The sequence below is a fragment of the Eleutherodactylus coqui genome, chromosome 2 (assembly GCF_035609145.1).
Source record: "Eleutherodactylus coqui strain aEleCoq1 chromosome 2, aEleCoq1.hap1, whole genome shotgun sequence".
Taxonomy (NCBI): Eukaryota; Metazoa; Chordata; class Amphibia; order Anura; family Eleutherodactylidae; genus Eleutherodactylus; species Eleutherodactylus coqui.
The window spans coordinates 2,628,788-2,646,829 of record NC_089838.1 but is presented as its reverse complement, the minus strand read 5'-3'; the positions used below and the strand labels follow the sequence as shown (position 1 = coordinate 2,646,829).

The 18,042-nt window shown below is 51.4% G+C and overlaps 1 protein-coding gene across 1 annotated transcript in view; it reads left to right on the top strand.

The window, feature by feature from the left end:
* The window catches only part of LARGE1 (LARGE xylosyl- and glucuronyltransferase 1), a 446,230-nt gene that overhangs the window by 252,345 nt on the left and 175,843 nt on the right, over positions 1-18,042 (top strand). The window contains exon 4 of the mRNA XM_066590172.1: positions 8,648-8,730. Within this exon, the coding sequence (XP_066446269.1) occupies positions 8,648-8,730 (83 nt within the window). The remainder of the gene's footprint in view (positions 1-8,647; positions 8,731-18,042) is intronic.

Here is an 18,042-nt window from a genome sequence, read left to right as displayed (position 1 = left end):
TATAGTAGTTATATTCTTGTACATAGGAGGCAGTATTATAGTAGTTATATTCTTGTACATAGGGGGCAGTATTATACTAGTTATATTCTTGTACATTGGGGGCAGTATTATAGTAGTTATATTCTTGTACATAGGAGCGGTATTATAGTAGTTATATACTTGTACATAGGGGGCAGCATTATAGTAGTTATATTCTTGTACAAAGGGGCAGTATTATAGTAGTTATATTCTTGTACATAGGGGCAGTATTATACTAGTTATATTCTTGTACATAGGGAGCAGTATTATAGTAGTTATATTCTTGTACATATGAGGCAGTATTATAGTAGTTATATTCCTGTACATAGGAGCAGTATTATAGTAGTTATATTCTTGTACATAGGAGCAGTATTAGAGTAGTTATATTCTTGTACATAGGGGCAGTATTATAGTAGTTATATTCTTGTATATAGGAGCAGTATTATAGTAGGTATATTCTTGTACATAGGGGGCAGTATTATACTAGTTATATTCTTGTACATTGGGGGCAGTATTATAGTAGTTATATTCTTGTACATATGAGGCAGTATTATAGTAGTTATATTCCTGTACATAGGAGCAGTATTATAGTAGTTATATTCTTGTACATAGGAGCAGTATTAGAGTAGTTATATTCTTGTACATAGGGGCAGTATTATAGTAGTTATATTCTTGTACATATGAGGCAGTATTATAGTAGTTATATTCCTGTACATAGGAGCAGTATTATAGTAGTTATATTCTTGTACATAGGAGCAGTATTAGAGTAGTTATATTCTTGTACATAGGGGCAGTATTATAGTAGTTATATTCTTGTACATAGGAGCAGTATTATAGTAGTTATATTCTTGTATATCGGGGCAGTATTATAGTAGTTATATTCTTGTACATATGAGGCAGTATTATAGTAGTTATATTCCTGTACATAGGAGCAGTATTATAGTAGTTATATTCTTGTACATAGGAGCAGTATTAGAGTAGTTATATTCTTGTACATAGGGGCAGTATTATAGTAGTTATATTCTTGTACATAGGAGCAGTATTATAGTAGTTATATTCTTGTACATAGGGGGCAGTATGATAGTAGTTATATTCTTGTATATACAGCAGTATTATAGTAGTTATATTCTTGTACATAGGGGGCAGTATTATAGTAGTTATATTCTTGTAGACAGGGGAGCAGTATTATAGTAGTTATATTCTTGTACATAGAGGGCAGTATTATAGTAGTTATATTCTTGTACATAGGGAGTAATATTATAGTTGTTATATTCTTGTACATAGGAGGTAGTATTATTGTAGTTACATTCTTGTATATAGGGGCAGTATTATAGTAGTTATATTCTTCTACATAGGGGGTAGTATTATAGTAGTTATATTCTTGTATATAGGAGGCAGTATTATAGTAGTTATATTCTTGTACATAGGGGGCAGTATTATAGTAGTTATATTCTTGAACATAGTGGGCAGTATTATATTAGTTACTGTATATTCTTGTACATAGGAGCAGTATTATAGTAGTTATAGTCTTGTATATTGGGAGTAGTATTATAGTAGTTATATTCTTGTACATAGGTGGCAGTATTATAGTAGTTATATTCTTGTATATAGGGGCAGTATTATAGTAGTTATATTCTTGTACATAGGGGCAGTATTATAGTAGTTATATTCTTGTTTATAGGGACAGTATTATAGTAGTTATATTCTTGTACATAGGAGGCAGTATTATAGTAGTTATATTCTTGTACATAGGAGGCAGTATTATAGTAGTTATATTCTTGTACATAGGAGGCAGTATTATAGTAGTTATATTCTTGTATATAGGGACAGTATTATAGTAGTTATATTCTTGTATATAGGAGCAGTATTATAGCAGTTATATTCTTGTACATAGCGGGCAGTATTATAGTAGTTATATTCTTGTACATTGGGTGCAGTATTATAGTAGTTGCATTTTTGTATATAGGGGGCAGTATTATAATAGTTATATTCTTGTACATAGGAGACAGTATTATAGTAGGTATATTCTTGTACAAAGGAAGTAGTATTATAGTAGTTATATTCTTGTACATAGGGGCAGTATTATAGTAGTTATATTCTTGTACATAGGGGGCAGTATTATAGCAGTTATATTCTTGTACATAGCGGGCAGTATTATAGTAGTAGTTATATTCTTGTACATAGGGGACAGTATTATAGTAGTTATATTCTTGTACATAGGGGGCAGTATTATAGTAGTTACATTCTTGTATATAGGGGGCAGTATTATAGTAGTTATATTGTTGTACATAGGGGGCAGTATTATAGTAGTTATATTCTTGTACATAGGGGGCAGTATTATAGTAGTTATATTCTTGTACATAGGAGGCAGTATTATAGTAGTTATATTCTTGTACATAAGGGGCAGTATTATAGTAGTTATATTCTTGTACATAGGGGCAGTATTATAGTAGTTATATTCTTGTACATAGGAGGCAGTATTATAGTAGTTATATTCTTGTACATAGGGGGCAGTATTATAGTAGTTATATTCTTGTACATAGGGGCAGTATTATAGTAGTTATATTCTTGTACATAGGAGGCAGTATTATAGTAGTTATATTCTTGTACATAGGAGGCAGTATTATAGTAGTTATATTCTTGTACATAGGGGCAGTATTATAGTAGTTATATTCTTGTACATAGGGGGTAGTATTATAGTAGTTATATTCTTGTACATAGGAGGCAGTATTATAGTAGTTATATACTTGTACATAGGGGCAGTATTATAGTAGTTATATTCTTGTACATAGGGGGCAGTATTATAGTAGTTATATTCTTGTACATAGGGGGCAGTATTATAGTAGTTATATTCTTGTACATAGGGAGCAGTATTATAGCAGTTATATTCTTGTACATAGGGGGCAGTATTATAGTAGTTATATTCTTGTACATAGGAGGCAGTATTATAGTAGTTATATTCTTGTACATAGGAGGCAGTATTATAGTAGTTATATTCTTGTACATAGGGGGGCAGTATTATAGTAGTTATATTCTTGTACATAGGGGGCAGTATTATAGTAGTTATATTCTTGTACATAGGAGGCAGTATTATAGTAGTTATATTCTTGTACATAGGGAGCAGTATTATAGTAGTTATATTCTTGTACATAGGAGCAGTATTATAGTAGTTATATTCTTGTACATAGGGGGCAGTATTATAGTAGTTATATTCTTGTACATAGGAGGCAGTATTATAGTAGTTATATTCTTGTACATCGGGGCAGTATTATAGTAGTTATATTCTGGTACATAGAGAGCAGTATTATAGTAGTTATATTCTTGTACATAAGGGGCAGTATTATAGTAGTTATATTCTTCTTCATAGGGGCAGTATTATATTAGCTAGTGCACGTATAGTTTTACACTATGTAAGCAGTTTGTCGCTGTTGGCAGTCAGTAAATATGTATTCATTAGTACACGACTTTATGTCAATCTTGGCAGCGGACTCAGTAACATGGTCACACCAATTGTTTGTATTGATATTTTAAGTTTTGGCCTCAATTTTAAAGTATCAGTTGCTATAGTAACCAGAAATATTTTTTTTGCACGTCTAAAAACTAAGTACCCCCCGGGTGACATTGATGATGACGCAGTTATGGTTTAGTGTTGAGGTGAACTTGTTAGTGTTCTCAGTCCAGCAGGCTGTGTCAGACTAACGGGGTTCAATCGAACTTCTTGGCCTTCTAAATCCCAATGATCCCTCCAAGTAAGTTGTGAGTTCCCCAGAAACAGACGTTTTTTGTCACACCGGGATTGTGAGGCTGCAGGCGGTTCCTGGCGACAGTCGCGCTGCGGTGTTTGTGTACTCCATGGCTGATTAGCTGCAGCTGCGCCTCTGGAGGGATCCGAGACCGTCACTTAGTGGAATGGAATTGTCTTTGTCACAAATGGGATTCTGTCCGTGATTTGCAGTCACAATAACGGTCTCCCCTGCGTCTGCCCCCGGAGACCACACGGGCCCGGCCATTAGGCCAGTTTCTGTTTGTGAAACATATGAGGTCTGTTTTGCGTCGCTTTTGGTCGTGTTGTGACTTCATTGTGTGAAGATTCCACTCCGTGATGAGACCGTTCTGCAGGAATATCGGCCCCTGCGGACAGGAAGCTTCTTGTAGTTACTGTAGATTAGATGGCGGTGCTGACTTGTTCTGACCGGCTGACAGGAAGGGTTCAGCGATTCATGCTGCTTGCGCCAAAGTCTGACCTCCCATCAGCACGGGGCAAAGAAAGGGTATTCCGATCATAACCACTTCAGGACCAGCGATTGACTATATATGTCCAGCGGTCCTGAAGTGTGTATGCAGCGGGCGCTAAATATCTGGTGGCTGTCAGCTGACAGCCGCGGTAGCTGCCGCCATCTGAGGTATTACTGATCATGGCTGTGAACTATTTAGGTGCCTCGGTCAAAACTGACTGAATGTCTAAGCAGTCAGTGAGTGGGACTCCAGTTCCCGCACCCATCAGCACTATCAGAGGGTAATGACGGGCAAGGATGGCAGCCCAGAGCCTACTGAGGGCTCACAGGTCTGCCAGGCATAGATGCGCATCAAGCCATGCCCGAGGTATGACTTTATAGGTGGCATTAAAATCACCATATGCTGCAGTACCAACGTATTGCAGTATATAATATAAACGATCAGATGATCACAAGTACAAGTCCCCTGTGGGGACTAAATAACATTGTAAATAAAGATTTAATAAAGTTTTTTTTACCAGTTAAAAAAAAAAATTATTAAGTAAAAAAAACCCTTTTACCATCTTTCCTGTAAAGAAAACTAAAGAATTTTAAAAAATGCAGATTCAGGACATTGTTGTATTCCTTAAATACTATTAAAGTATCACAATCCTTATTCTGCACGATGAAAGCCCATTAAAAAAAGAACAAAAATGCCAGAAGTGCGATTTTTCTTTTTTTTTTTTTGGAATCCCAGCTCCTGAAAAACTTGAGTAAAAAGTGATGAAACGCCCCAAAAGGGTAATAATAAACAGTGCGCTCCGCAGGAAAGGAGAAAGGAGCCCTCCCACAGCCAATGGAACAACGAACAAGGAACGGATGTGACGGCGGAGGGGAAGCCTTAAGGAAAAAAATATTTTGTTTATAAAATAGAAAAACATTAAAAAGCGCTAAAAATCTGGTCTCACCGCAATCACAGTGAGCAGCAGGACAAAGCGGGTGTCATCTTCGCTGTACCGTGTAGATGTACCACCAGATGAATGGATGCCATTAAAAAGCACAGGAAAAATTAAAAAGTTTTGGCTCTTGGAAGGCGGGGCTGAAAAAACGAAAATAAAAAAGTGGTAAATCTCTGAAGGGGTTAAAAGCTGATGGCATCTGGTAAAGGTTTACAGGGGTCCGGGCTGTGAAGGATCGGTGGCAGACCCCCACAGTCATACAGAGATGGCATATTGTCCCTTGAGCCTTATTCCCGCAGATCACATGGTACAGCAGACTGCCGCCCCGTCCGCGTGCTGCACCACAACTGCAGAGACGGACGCGCAATACACAATGGGATGCACAACATGCTGCGCAGCTCCATGAAAAACAGAACATTTAGACCACAGTATTCGTAATAGCCATTTAAATCTGGGTGTGGCTATGGAACCGCGCAAAAAACCTGCCCTGTGCGCAGAATGTACCGTGTAATGCGCTGATGTGCGCACAGATCCCCCTCGTTCACTGCGCTGATGTGCGCACAGATCCCCCTCGTTCACTGCGCTGATGTGCGCACAGATCCCCCTCGTTCACTGCGCTGATGTGCACACAGATCCCTCTCGTTCACTGCGCTGATGTGTGCACAGATCCCCCCCGTTCACTGCGCTGATGTGCGCACAGATCACCCCCGTTCACTGCGCTGATGTGCGCACAGATTACCCCCGTTCACTGCGCTGATGTGCGCACAGATCCCCCTCAATCACTGCGCTGATGTGCGCACAGATCCCCCTCGTTCACTGCGCTGATGTGCGCACAGATCACCCTCGTTCACTGCGCTGATGTGCGCACAGATCACCCTCGTTCACTGCGCTGATGTGCGCACAGATCACCCCCGTTCACTGCGCTGATGTGCGCACAGATTACCCCCGTTCACTGCGCTGATGTGCGCACAGATTACCCCCGTTCACTGCGCTGATGTGCGCACAGATCCCCCTCGTTCACTGCGCTGATGTGCGCATAGATCCCCCTCGTTCACTGCGCTGATGTGCGCACAGATCCCCCTTGTTCACTGCGCTGATGTCCGCACAGATCCCCCTCGTTCACTGCGCTGATGTGCGCACAGATCACCCCCGTTCACTGCGCTGATGTGCGCACAGATCACCCCCGTTCACTGCGCTGATGTGCGCACAGATTACCCCCGTTCACTGCGCTGATGTGCGCACAGATCCCCCTCAATCACTGCGCTGATGTGCGCACAGATCCCCCTCGTTCACTGCGCTGATGTGTGCACAGATCCCCCTCGTTCACTGCGCTGTTGTGCGCACAGATCACCCCCGTTCACTGCGCTGTTGTGCGCACAGATCCCCCTCGTTCACTGCGCTGTTGTGCGCACAGATCCCCCTCGTTCACTGCGCTGATGTGCGCACAGATCCCTTTTCGTTCACTGCGCTGTTGAGCGCACAGATCCCCCTCGTTCACTGCGCTGATGTGCGCACAGATCCCCCTCGTTCACTGCGCTGATGTGCGCACAGATCCCCCTCGTTCACTGCGCTGATGTGCGCACAGATCACCCCCGTTCACTGCGCTGATGTGCGCACAGATCCCCCTTGTTCACTGCGCTGATGTCCGCACAGATCCCCCTCGTTCACTGCGCTGATGTGCGCACAGATCACCCCCGTTCACTGCGCTGATGTGCGCACAGATCACCCCCGTTCACTGCGCTGATGTGCGCACAATTTACCCCCGTTCACTGCGCTGATGTGCGCACAGATCCCCCTCGATCACTGCGCTGATGTGCGCACAGATCCCCCTCGTTCACTGCGCTGATGTGCGCACAGATCCCCCTCGTTCACTGCGCTGTTGTGCGCACAGATCACCCCCGTTCACTGCGCTGTTGTGCGCACAGATCCCCCTCGTTCACTGCGCTGTTGAGCGCACAGATCCCCCTCGTTCACTGCGCTGATGTGCGCACAGATCCCCCTCGTTCACTGCGCTGATGTGCGCACAGATCCCCCTCGTTCACTGTGCTGATGTGCGCACAGATCACCCCCGTTCACTGCGCTGTTGAGCGCACAGATCCCCCTCGTTCACTGCGCTGATGTGCGCACAGATCCCCCTCGTTCACTGCGCTGATGTGCGCACAGATCCCCCTCGTTCACTGCGCTGATGTGCGCACAGATCCCCCTCGTTCACTGCGCTGATGTGCGCACAGATCCCCCTCGTTCACTGCGCTGATGTGCGCACAGATCCCCCTCGTTCACTGCGCTGATGTGCGCACAGATCCCCCTCGTTCACTGCGCTGATGTGTGCACAGATCCCCCCTCGTTCACTGCGCTGATGTGCGCACAGATCACCCCCGTTCACTGCGCTGATGTGCGCACAGATCCCCCTCGTTCACTGCGCTGTTGTGCGCACAGATCCCCCTCGTTCACTGCGCTGATGTGCGCACAGATCCCCCTCGTTCACTGCGCTGATGTGCGCACAGATCCCCCTCGTTCACTGCGCTGTTGTGCGCACAGATCACCCCCGTTCACTGCGCTGATGTCCGCACAGATCCCCCTCGTTCACTGCGCTGTTGTGCGCACAGATCACCCCCGTTCACTGCGCTGTTGTGCGCACAGATCCCCCCTCGTTCACTGCGCTGATGTGCGCACAGATCACCCCCGTTCACTGCGCTGATGTGCGCACAGATCACCCCCGTTCACTGCGCTGATGTGCGCACAGATCCCCCTCGTTCACTGCGCTGATGTGCGCACAGATCCCCCTCGTTCACTGCGCTGTTGTGCGCACAGATCACCCCCGTTCACTGCGCTGATGTCCGCACAGATCCCCCTCGTTCACTGCGCTGTTGTGCGCACAGATCACCCCCGTTCACTGTGCTGTTGTGCGCACAGATCCCCCCTCGTTCACTGCGCTGATGTGCGCACAGATCACCCCCGTTCACTGCGCTGATGTGCGCACAGATCACCCCCGTTCACTGCGCTGATGTGCGCACAGATCCCCCTCGTTCACTGCGCTGATGTGCGCACAGATCCCCCCTCGTTCACTGCGCTCGTGTGCTGAGCCCCAAGTCTGAATTCAGTGTAATGAGTGAAGCTGCAGATCGGCCGCACGTTAATAGAAGGTAATACCTTATGTACCCCAGAATGATGGCGTCGGCCCCAGTAACCCACGGCTACGGAAAAGGGGGAAAGCTCTGGCGTTAGAAGGGGATGATAAAAAACGGAAGCAATAGTTGCGTCCTGAAAGGGTTAAAAGAACGTTCCATCTAATGTTACCATTCATCCTTGCGTCTCCTCTGTCCGTATTATGATGCTACCACAAGTCCCAGCATGCGGAGCCAGCCGGGTGCTGAGACTTGTAGTGCGGCGGAGGGGCCGCTTGTACTTATCTCTGACCCACCCCTTACTGATCACAACGTGTCTCTTCTGTTGCAGACCATTCACGTGGCCATAGTGTGTGCGGGCTACAACGCCAGCCGCGATGTCGTCACCCTCGTCAAGTCCGTCCTGTTCCACAGGTAAGCGCTCGCTTCTTGTAATGCTGCATCATCTTCTCTCTACTTCCATCTCTGTCAGTCTCTCCTTAGCTGTCTCTCTCCATCGTTCTGCTCTTAGCTGTCTCTCTCCATCGTTCTGCTCTTAGCTGTCTCTCACCATCACTCTCTCCTGGACGCTCTCCTTGTCTTCGCCTCTCCTTCCAACCCTCTTATTCCTTTCCTTTACCTTTATCAAACTCCCCATCACTCTCCATACAGCGCTCCCCATCACTCTCCATACAGCGCTCTCCATCACTCTCCATACAGCGCTCCCCATCACTCCATATAGCGCTCCCCATCGCTCTCTATACAGCGCTCCCCATCACTCCATACAGCGCTCTCCATCACTCCATATAGCGCTCCCCATCGCTCTCTATACAGCGCTCCCCATCACTCTCCATATAGTGCTCCCCATCACTCTCCATACAGCGCTCCCCATCACTCTCCATATAGCGCTCCCCATCACTCTCCATATAGCGCTCCCCATCACTCTCCATATAGTGCTCCCCATCACTCTCCATATAGTGCTCCCCATCACTCTCCATATAACGCTCCCCATCACTCTCTATACAGCGCTCCCCATCACTCTCCATATAACGCTCCCCATCACTCTCTATATAGCGCTCCCCATCACTCTCTATACAGCGCTCTCATCACTCTCCATACAGCGTTCTCCATCACTCTCCATATAGCGCTCCCCATCACTCTCCATACAGCGCTCCCCATCACTCTCCATACAGCGCTCTCCATCAATCTCTATACAGCGCTCCCCATCACTCTCCATACAGCGCTCCCCATCACTCTCCATACAGCGCTCCCCATCACTCTCCATATAGCGCTCCCCATCACTCTCCATACAGCGCTCTCCATCACTCTCTATACAGCGCTCTCCATCACTCTCTATACAGCGCTCTCCATCACTCTCTATACAGCGCTCTCATCACTCTCTATACAGCGCTCTCCATCACTCTCTATACAGCGCTCTCATCACTCTCCATATAACGCTCTCATCACTCTCCATACAGCGCTCTCCATCACTCTCTATACAGCGCTCTCCATCACTCTCCATATAACGCTCTCATCACTCTCCATACAGCGCTCTCCATCACTCTCTATACAGCGCTCTCCATCACTCTCTATACAGCGCTCTCATCACTCTCCATATAACGCTCTCCATCAATCTCTATACAGCGCTCCCCATTACTCCATATAGCGCTCCCCATCACTCTCCATATAGCGCTCCCCATCACTCCCCATCACTCTCCATATAACTCTCTGTATGGCTTTTTAATCACAGTCATGGCTTCTCTCGGCTCCTTCGTATGTGTCAGTTCACGATGGCACTTTTTCTGGATGCACAAGTTTACTGTGTAGAGATGGCAGTGCCAAGGGAGCTGCGGGCGGTGGCGAGAGTAGTGGGGGAGGGGAGGGTGAACCCAGGCTGAGGCAAAGTGGAGAACATTAAAGTTAATAATAAAAGGAAATGACTTGGAAGCAATTTGTTGGATTTAAATTGTATTTTTATTGTAATCCTTTTAGCGTGCGGTGCCTTCCCATCCGCGGTGTGTCTGCGGCGTGCCGTGCTCTCTGCGCACCGCGCTCTTCACATGGGCAGTGTGTCTGCAGTGCACCGCGTTCTCTACACAGGAGGTGCGGCGCCTTCCCATCCACGGTGTGTCTGCGGCGGGCCGTGCTCTCTGCGCACCGCGCTCTCCATACGGGAGGTGCGGCGCCTTCCCATCCGCGATGTGTCTGCGGCGTGCCGTGCTCTCTGCGCACCGCGCTCTCCATACGGGAGGTGCGGCGCCTTCCCATCCGCGATGTGTCTGCGGCGTGCCGTGCTCTCTGCGCACCGCGCTCTCCATACGGGAGGTGCGGCGCCTTCCCATCCGCGATGTGTCTGCGGCGTGCCGTGCTCTCTGCGCACCGCGCTCTCCATACGGGAGGTGCGGCGCCTTCCCATCCGCGATGTGTCTGCGGCGTGCCGTGCTCTCTGCGCACCGCGCTCTCCATACGGGAGGTGTGGCGCCTTCCCATCCGCGGTGTGTCTGCGGCGGGCCGTGCTCTCTGCGCACCACGCTCTCCACACAGGAGGTGCGGCGCCTTCCCATCCGCGGTGTGTCTGCGGCGGGCCGTGCTCTCTGTGCACCGCGCTCTCCACACGGGAGGTGCAGCGCCTTCCCATGGGCGGTGTGTCTGCGGTGCACCGCGTTCTCTACACAGGAGGTATGGCGCCTTCCCATCCGCGGTGTGTCTGTGGCGCGCCGTGCTCTCTGCGCACCACGCTCTCCACACGGGAGGTGCGGCGCCTTTTCATCCACGGTGTGTCTGCGGCGCGCCGTGCTCTCTGCGCACCGCGCTCTCCACACGGGAGGTGCGGCGCCTTCCCATCCACGATGTGTCTGCGGCGCGCCGTGCTCTCTGCGCACCGCGCTCTCCATACGGCAGGTGCGGCGCCTTCCCATCCGCGGTGTGTCTGCGGCGCGCCGTGCTCTCTGCGCACCGCGCTCTCCATACAGGAGGTGCGGCGCCTTCCCATCCGCGATGTGTCTGCGGCGCGCCGTGCTCTCTGCGCACCGCGCTCTCCATACGGGAGGTGCGGCGCCTTCCCATCCACGATGTGTCTGCAGCGCGCCTTGCTCTCTGCGCACCGCGCTCTCCATACGGGGGGTGCGGCGCCTTCCCATCCACCGTTTGTCTGCGGCGCGCCGTGCTCTCTGCACACCACGCTCTCCATACGGCAGGTGTGGCGCCTTCCCATCCGCGGTGTGTCTGCGGCGGGCCGTGCTCTCTGCGCACCACGCTCTCCACACAGGAGGTGCGGCGCCTTCCCATCCGCGGTGTGTCTGCGGCGGGCCGTGCTCTCTGTGCACCGCGCTCTCCACACAGGAGGTGCAGCGCCTTCCCATGGGCGGTGTGTCTGCGGTGCACCGCGTTCTCTACACAGGAGGTGCGGCACCTTCCCATCCGCGGTGTGTCTGTGGCGCGCCGTGCTCTCTGCGCACCGCGCTCTCCACACGGGAGGTGCGGCGCCTTTTCATCCACGGTGTGTCTGCGGCGGGCCGTGCTCTCTGCGCACCGCGCTCTCCATACGGGAGGTGTGGCGCCTTCCCATCCGCCGTGTGTATGCGGCGCGCCGTGCTCTCTGCGCACCACGCTCTCCACACAGGAGGTGCGGCGCCTTCCCGTCCGTGGTGTGTCTGCGGCGGGCCGTGCTCTCTGTGCACCGCGCTCTCCACACGGGAGGTGCAGCGCCTTCCCATGGGCGGTGTGTCTGCGGTGCACCGCGTTCTCTACACAGGAGGTGCGGCGCCTTCCCATCCGCGGTGTGTCTGTGGCGCGCCGTGCTCTCTGCGCACCGCGCTCTCCACACGGGAGGTGCGGCGCCTTTTCATCCACGGTGTGTCTGTGGCGCGCCATGCTCTCTGCGCACCGCGCTCTCCACACGGGAGGTGCGGCGCCTTTTCATCCACGGTGTGTCTGCGGCGCGCCGTGCTCTCTGCGCACCGCGCTCTCCACACAGGAGGTGCTTTCCTTCCCATCCGCGGTGTGTCTGCGGTGCGCCGTGCTCTCTGCGCACCGCGCTCTCCACACGGGAGGTGCAGCTCCTCCCCATCCGCGGTGTGTCTGCGGCGCGCCGCGCTCTTCACATGGGAGGTGCGGCGCCTTCCCATCCGCGGTGTGTCTGCGGCGCGCCGCGCTCTTCACATGGGATGTGCGGCGCCTTCCCATCCGCGGTGTGTCTGCGGCGGGCCGTGCTCTCTGCGCACCGCGCTCTTCACATGAGAGGTGCGGCGCCTTCCCATACGCGGTGTGTCTGCGGCGCGCCGCGCTCTTCACATGGGAGGTGCAGCTCCTTCCCATCCGCGGTGTGTCTGCGGCACGCCGCGCTCTCCACACGGGAGGTGCAGCTCCTTCCCATCCGCGGTGTGTCTGCGGCGCGCCGTGCTCTCTGCGCACCGCGCTCTCCACACGGGAGGTGCGGCGCCTTCCCATCCGCGGTGTGTCTGCGGCGCGCCGTGCTCTCTGCGCACCGCGCTCTCCACACGGGAGGTGCGGCGCCTTCCCATCCGCGGTGTGTCTGCGGCGCGCCGTGCTCTCTGCGCACCGCGCTCTTCACATGGGAGGTGCAGCGCCTTCCCATCCGCGGTGTGTCTGCGGCGCGCCGTGCTCTCTGCGCACCGCGCTCTTCACATGGGAGGTGCAGCGCCTTCCCATCCGCGGTGTGTCTGCGGCGCGCCGCGCTCTTCACATGGGAGGTGCAGCGCCTTCCCATCCGCGGTGTGTCTGCGGCGCACTGCGCTCTTCACATGGGAGGTGCGGCGCCTTCCCATCCGCTGTGTGTCTGCGGCGCGACGCGCTCTTCACATGGGAGGTGCGGCGCCTCCCCATCCGCTGTGTGTCTGCGGCGCGACGCGCTCTTCACATGGGATGTGCGGCGCCTTCCCATCCGCGGTGTGTCTGCGGCGGGCCGTGCTCTCTGCGCACCGCGCTCTTCACATGAGAGGTGCGGCGCCTTCCCATACGCGGTGTGTCTGCGGCGCGCCGCGCTCTTCACATGGGAGGTGCAGCTCCTTCCCATCCGCGGTGTGTCTGCGGCACGCCGCGCTCTCCACACGGGAGGTGCAGCTCCTTCCCATCCGCGGTGTGTCTGCGGCGCGCCGTGCTCTCTGCGCACCGCGCTCTCCACACGGGAGGTGCGGCGCCTTCCCATCCGCGGTGTGTCTGCGGCGCGCCGTGCTCTCTGCGCACCGCGCTCTCCACACGGGAGGTGCGGCGCCTTCCCATCCGCGGTGTGTCTGCGGCGCGCCGTGCTCTCTGCGCACCGCGCTCTTCACATGGGAGGTGCAGCGCCTTCCCATCCGCGGTGTGTCTGCGGCGCGCCGTGCTCTCTGCGCACCGCGCTCTTCACATGGGAGGTGCAGCGCCTTCCCATCCGCGGTGTGTCTGCGGCGCGCCGCGCTCTTCACATGGGAGGTGCAGCGCCTTCCCATCCGCGGTGTGTCTGCGGCGCACTGCGCTCTTCACATGGGAGGTGCAGCGCCTTCCCATCCGCGGTGTGTCTGCGGCGCGCCGCGCTCTTCACATGGGAGGTGCAGCGCCTTCCCATCCGCGGTGTGTCTGCGGCGCACTGCGCTCTTCACATGGGAGGTGCGGCGCCTTCCCATCCGCTGTGTGTCTGCGGCGCGACGCGCTCTTCACATGGGAGGTGCGGCGCCTCCCCATCCGCGGTGTGTCTGCGGCGCGCCGCGCTCTTCACATGGGAGGTGCAGCTCCTCCCCATCCGCGGTGTGTCTGTGGCGCGCCGCGCTCTCTGTGCAGGCAGATGTTTAATTCATCTTTACAGTCTGAGATAAATGTTACGTTTTATGCCAATTTCTTTCATTTTCCATCCTGGGATTGTAAAGCGCCCGGACAAGGATGAGCAGCGTGGCATTTGTGGGGCAGTCAGCCGAGTTGGCGTTGGCATTTTTGTTTTAATTTGCAGCGATCGTGAATTCTAATTGGAGCATATTTACCCAGAATGATGGAATATTTACCACCGCCACCCCACCTGCGCTGCCGGTGATGTGCAGAGGAGGAGACTGACCCTCGGCAGGCAAGAATAGAGGTGGGCACTGCCATCTGGGGTCTTTCAGGACTGCACAGTCATCATCATTAGATCAATGGGGGGCCGACGTCCCTGACAGTTGGCTGAATAAAGGAGCTGTCCTCTTCCTTGTACTTTTAGCAGTGACTGTGCCCCTACACCCCAACCTACAAAAAATGCCACACCCTCTAGCCCTGTCCAATCCCAACTAGTGCCCTGAGTGCTGCCTGAAGAGGTATAGTGCCCAATGCACATTCATAGTGGCTTTATTGTGTGGCACACAATTGTAATGCCTCCTAAGCATAGTGAACATGTTCCCAATAGTGCCCCCCAAATACAGCAATAGTGCCCCAGTAGTACCCCCACACAGTAAGGATGCCACCTGTAGTGTCCCTAAAAGCAGTGAATATGCCTACAGTTGTGCCCCCAAACAACATAAAGATACCTCCTGTAGTGCCCCGGAACACAGTAAAAGGTGCCTCGAGTAGTGGCCCCCAAATACCGTGAAGGAGCCCCACACACAGTAAACTGCTCCCTGCAGCTCCTCACACACAATATAAATGCCCCAGTAGTGCTCTCAAAGCACACTAAAGATGCTCCAAGAAGTGCCCCCCCAAATAGAGTAAAGATGCCTCACCCCAAGCAGTATCCCCCAAACACTGTTGAGTGCTCCCTGTAGCTCCCCGCCAAACGCAATAAAGATGCCCCAGTAGTGCTCCCCATAGACTGTTCAGATCCCCCCTCCAAAAAAAAAACACAGTAAAGGTGACCCGTACAAAGAAAAGTGCTCCATGTAGTTCCCTCCAAACACAATAAAGATGCCCCAGTATTGCCCCCAAATAAAGTAAAGGTGCAACAAAACACAAAGTGGCCCTATTAGTGCCCCCTGACACAGCAAGAGTACCCAAATAATGCCCCCAAACACAGTAAACATTCCCCTAGTAGTGCCCTGCAAACACAATAAAGGTCCACCTAGTAGTGCCCCCCAATCACAGTAAAGGTGTTCTGAGTAGTGCCCCTTCCCCTCCCTATTACAGTAATGTTGCCCCCTGAAGTGCCCTTCAAACACAGTAAAGACCCACCCAGTAGTGCTCCCCAAATGCAGTGATGTTGCCCCCAGTAGTGCCCCCCAAACACATTAATGGTACCTCTAAAAGTGACCCTCAAAACACAGTGGTGATCCTAGCATTACCCTCAACACAGCAAGGGTGCCCCCAATAATGCCCCTCACAGTAAAGAAGCCCCCAGTAATGCCTCCATAAAATAGAGATGCCCACAGTAGAGCCCCCTTACATATGTAGCTCTTCTCAGCTTCTGACCTGGGCATACACCCGGGATAGCAGTGGGAAACTGGGTCTGTCACGTTGGATCTGGGACATTTGCTGGCTCAGACACCTCATTGCAATGGAGCTTGCAGTCCCACAGCATAGCCCTCACACTTACATGACCACCGCAGCCAATAACAATTGTTCGACACATCTAATGACGCAATGCCTTGATATCCCGTACAGCAGAGGTCACTGTATAATGCAAACATTCTGCTTTTTAGCCTAGAGAGGCTGGGTCTATCTACACAGGCCGCTCCTCTGCACACCGGCTGTAGTCTTAAGGCCCATTTAGACAACGATTATCACTCAAAATTTGCTCGAAAGCCGTCTTTTGAGCGATAATTAGTGTGTCTAAATTTGCCCGTCTTTCAGTTTTCTGCTTGAAAACCATCATTCGGCAGAACAGCTGATAAGCAGAACCGCACGCTATGCTCTGCCTGCAGAGAGCTGATTACAGCTGATAACATTGCATTAGCTGTTCTCTGCTGTCAGCCCGGCCAGCGGATCAATGTGAAAGTAATCAGGAAACAGCGGATGGTCTGTTCCCTGATTACAGCTCCTGGTGGCTCACACCTCACACGCTGCTACTTAGTACTAATAGGCATTAGTGCTGAGTAGTAGTTTATGCAAAATGATCGCTGAAGAGCCATCTTTTGAGCGATCCTCTTTGCAGTGTAAATGCACCCTTACAGATCTGCAGACACTGTGATAACGATCTTCACTGTCTCTGCCTTCCCGCTGTTACATGTGTATGTCTGTCTGTACACAAATTGTAGTGAGTTTACTAGCCATTTGGCCAGATTGCCTCTGAATGCCTGATCATCCTAGGAAAGCAGAGGAGCGGGCATTCAGATACTGGCTTTATTCTGATCAGACCAGAGACAGTGCAGTGCAGCATCAAAAGTGAGGGCAAGGAAGTCAGGACAGTGAACTACTGGCAGACTGCTAGGCTTGTTACACGCCCCCTACTGAAAGTAGATTGCAAATAGCAGAAAAATGCAGAAGACGACCTCAAAATCAGAACTTACATTCATGAAATGGTGCAAACAGCAAATGAGAAGAGGAGGAACCGGGGGGTTTTAGAAAACTTATTGAGAACTCAGGTAGACTTTCCACATGGGTGATATATATATATATACAATCCTCTAGATCGCTCTCCTCATCGCGGCCACATCTCTACTGTGACTGCAGAATAGAATCCCATGATTTGGCCACATGCCTCCCGGACGGCGGCTGTGACTTACCCTGCGGGCTCGTCAGACTGATGTTAATTAACGATGATTTGTCTCTGATTAATCCCGAGGGCGGCCTCTAAACCATTTCACCTGATTCGAGGCCTCCTACGACACGCGATTCCCGCGTCCTTGGATTCTCGATGCCTTTGACAGTTTTTTATTTTTGCTGGCGTGGAGTTCTTTAACACAGATCTGTAATAAATATGTTAAAGCTCGGAAGACCTAATCATGACACTGCTGAGGCGACGGCTTTGTCTAAAAGCTGCTGCCTCGACTGGAGCGGAATACAAAGCGGAGGCTTCCTTCAGATGAAAACTCCTCCGACACTTCAATAGTGGCCTCAGGTTCACCGCATAAGGGACACCGGGAAGAATTCATTGTGATCCGGGGGAGGGGGACGGGGGGACGGGGGGGAGGATTAGGGGGGAGCTATGAAGTTCAGATGCCTATAGGAGATCAGAGAGCTGGAAACTGCAGAAAGTGTCACAGAATCGTAAACGGTAATAGAAAGGAAATCCGCAGGTTGTAGAAAAACATGGCCGCTTCTTCCAAAAACAGCGCCACACCCGTCTAAGGATAGTGAGCTGCATTGCAACTCTGAGCCATAATGGAGCTGGAGTTAAATAATACTGCCATACAGTGATCAGCAGTTCCCAAGCAGCACGCTATAAAGTGTCGTAAAGTAGCATCTTCCTATTTGTGGATAGGAAACTGGACATGGAGAGGAGAAAGGGCGGCCGCCCAGTGGGAAATTCGCCCCACGGCCACCTCTTTGTGACACAGGGTTCTTTGTTATGGCGGAGTCTGTCAGTATGGCATGCTGCCCAAGGTTAGGGCGGCAGGAATCTACTGACAGGTTCCTTTTAAAGGGGTTGTGCCAAGATGGGGGATAACTTTCTGATCGGTTGGGGCGTAACCCCAGCACACCCGCCTGCTGACCCCGAGGGACCCAAAAGTTCCCACATAAATGGTTGCGTATGCATGCTGGTGTCCCCACATACATGGTTGCGTATGCATGCTGGTGTCCCCACATACATGGTTGCGTATGCATGCTGGTGTCCCTACATACATGGTTGCGTATGCATGCTGGTGTCCCCACATACATGGTTGCGTATGCATGCTGGTGTTCTATTCATTTCAA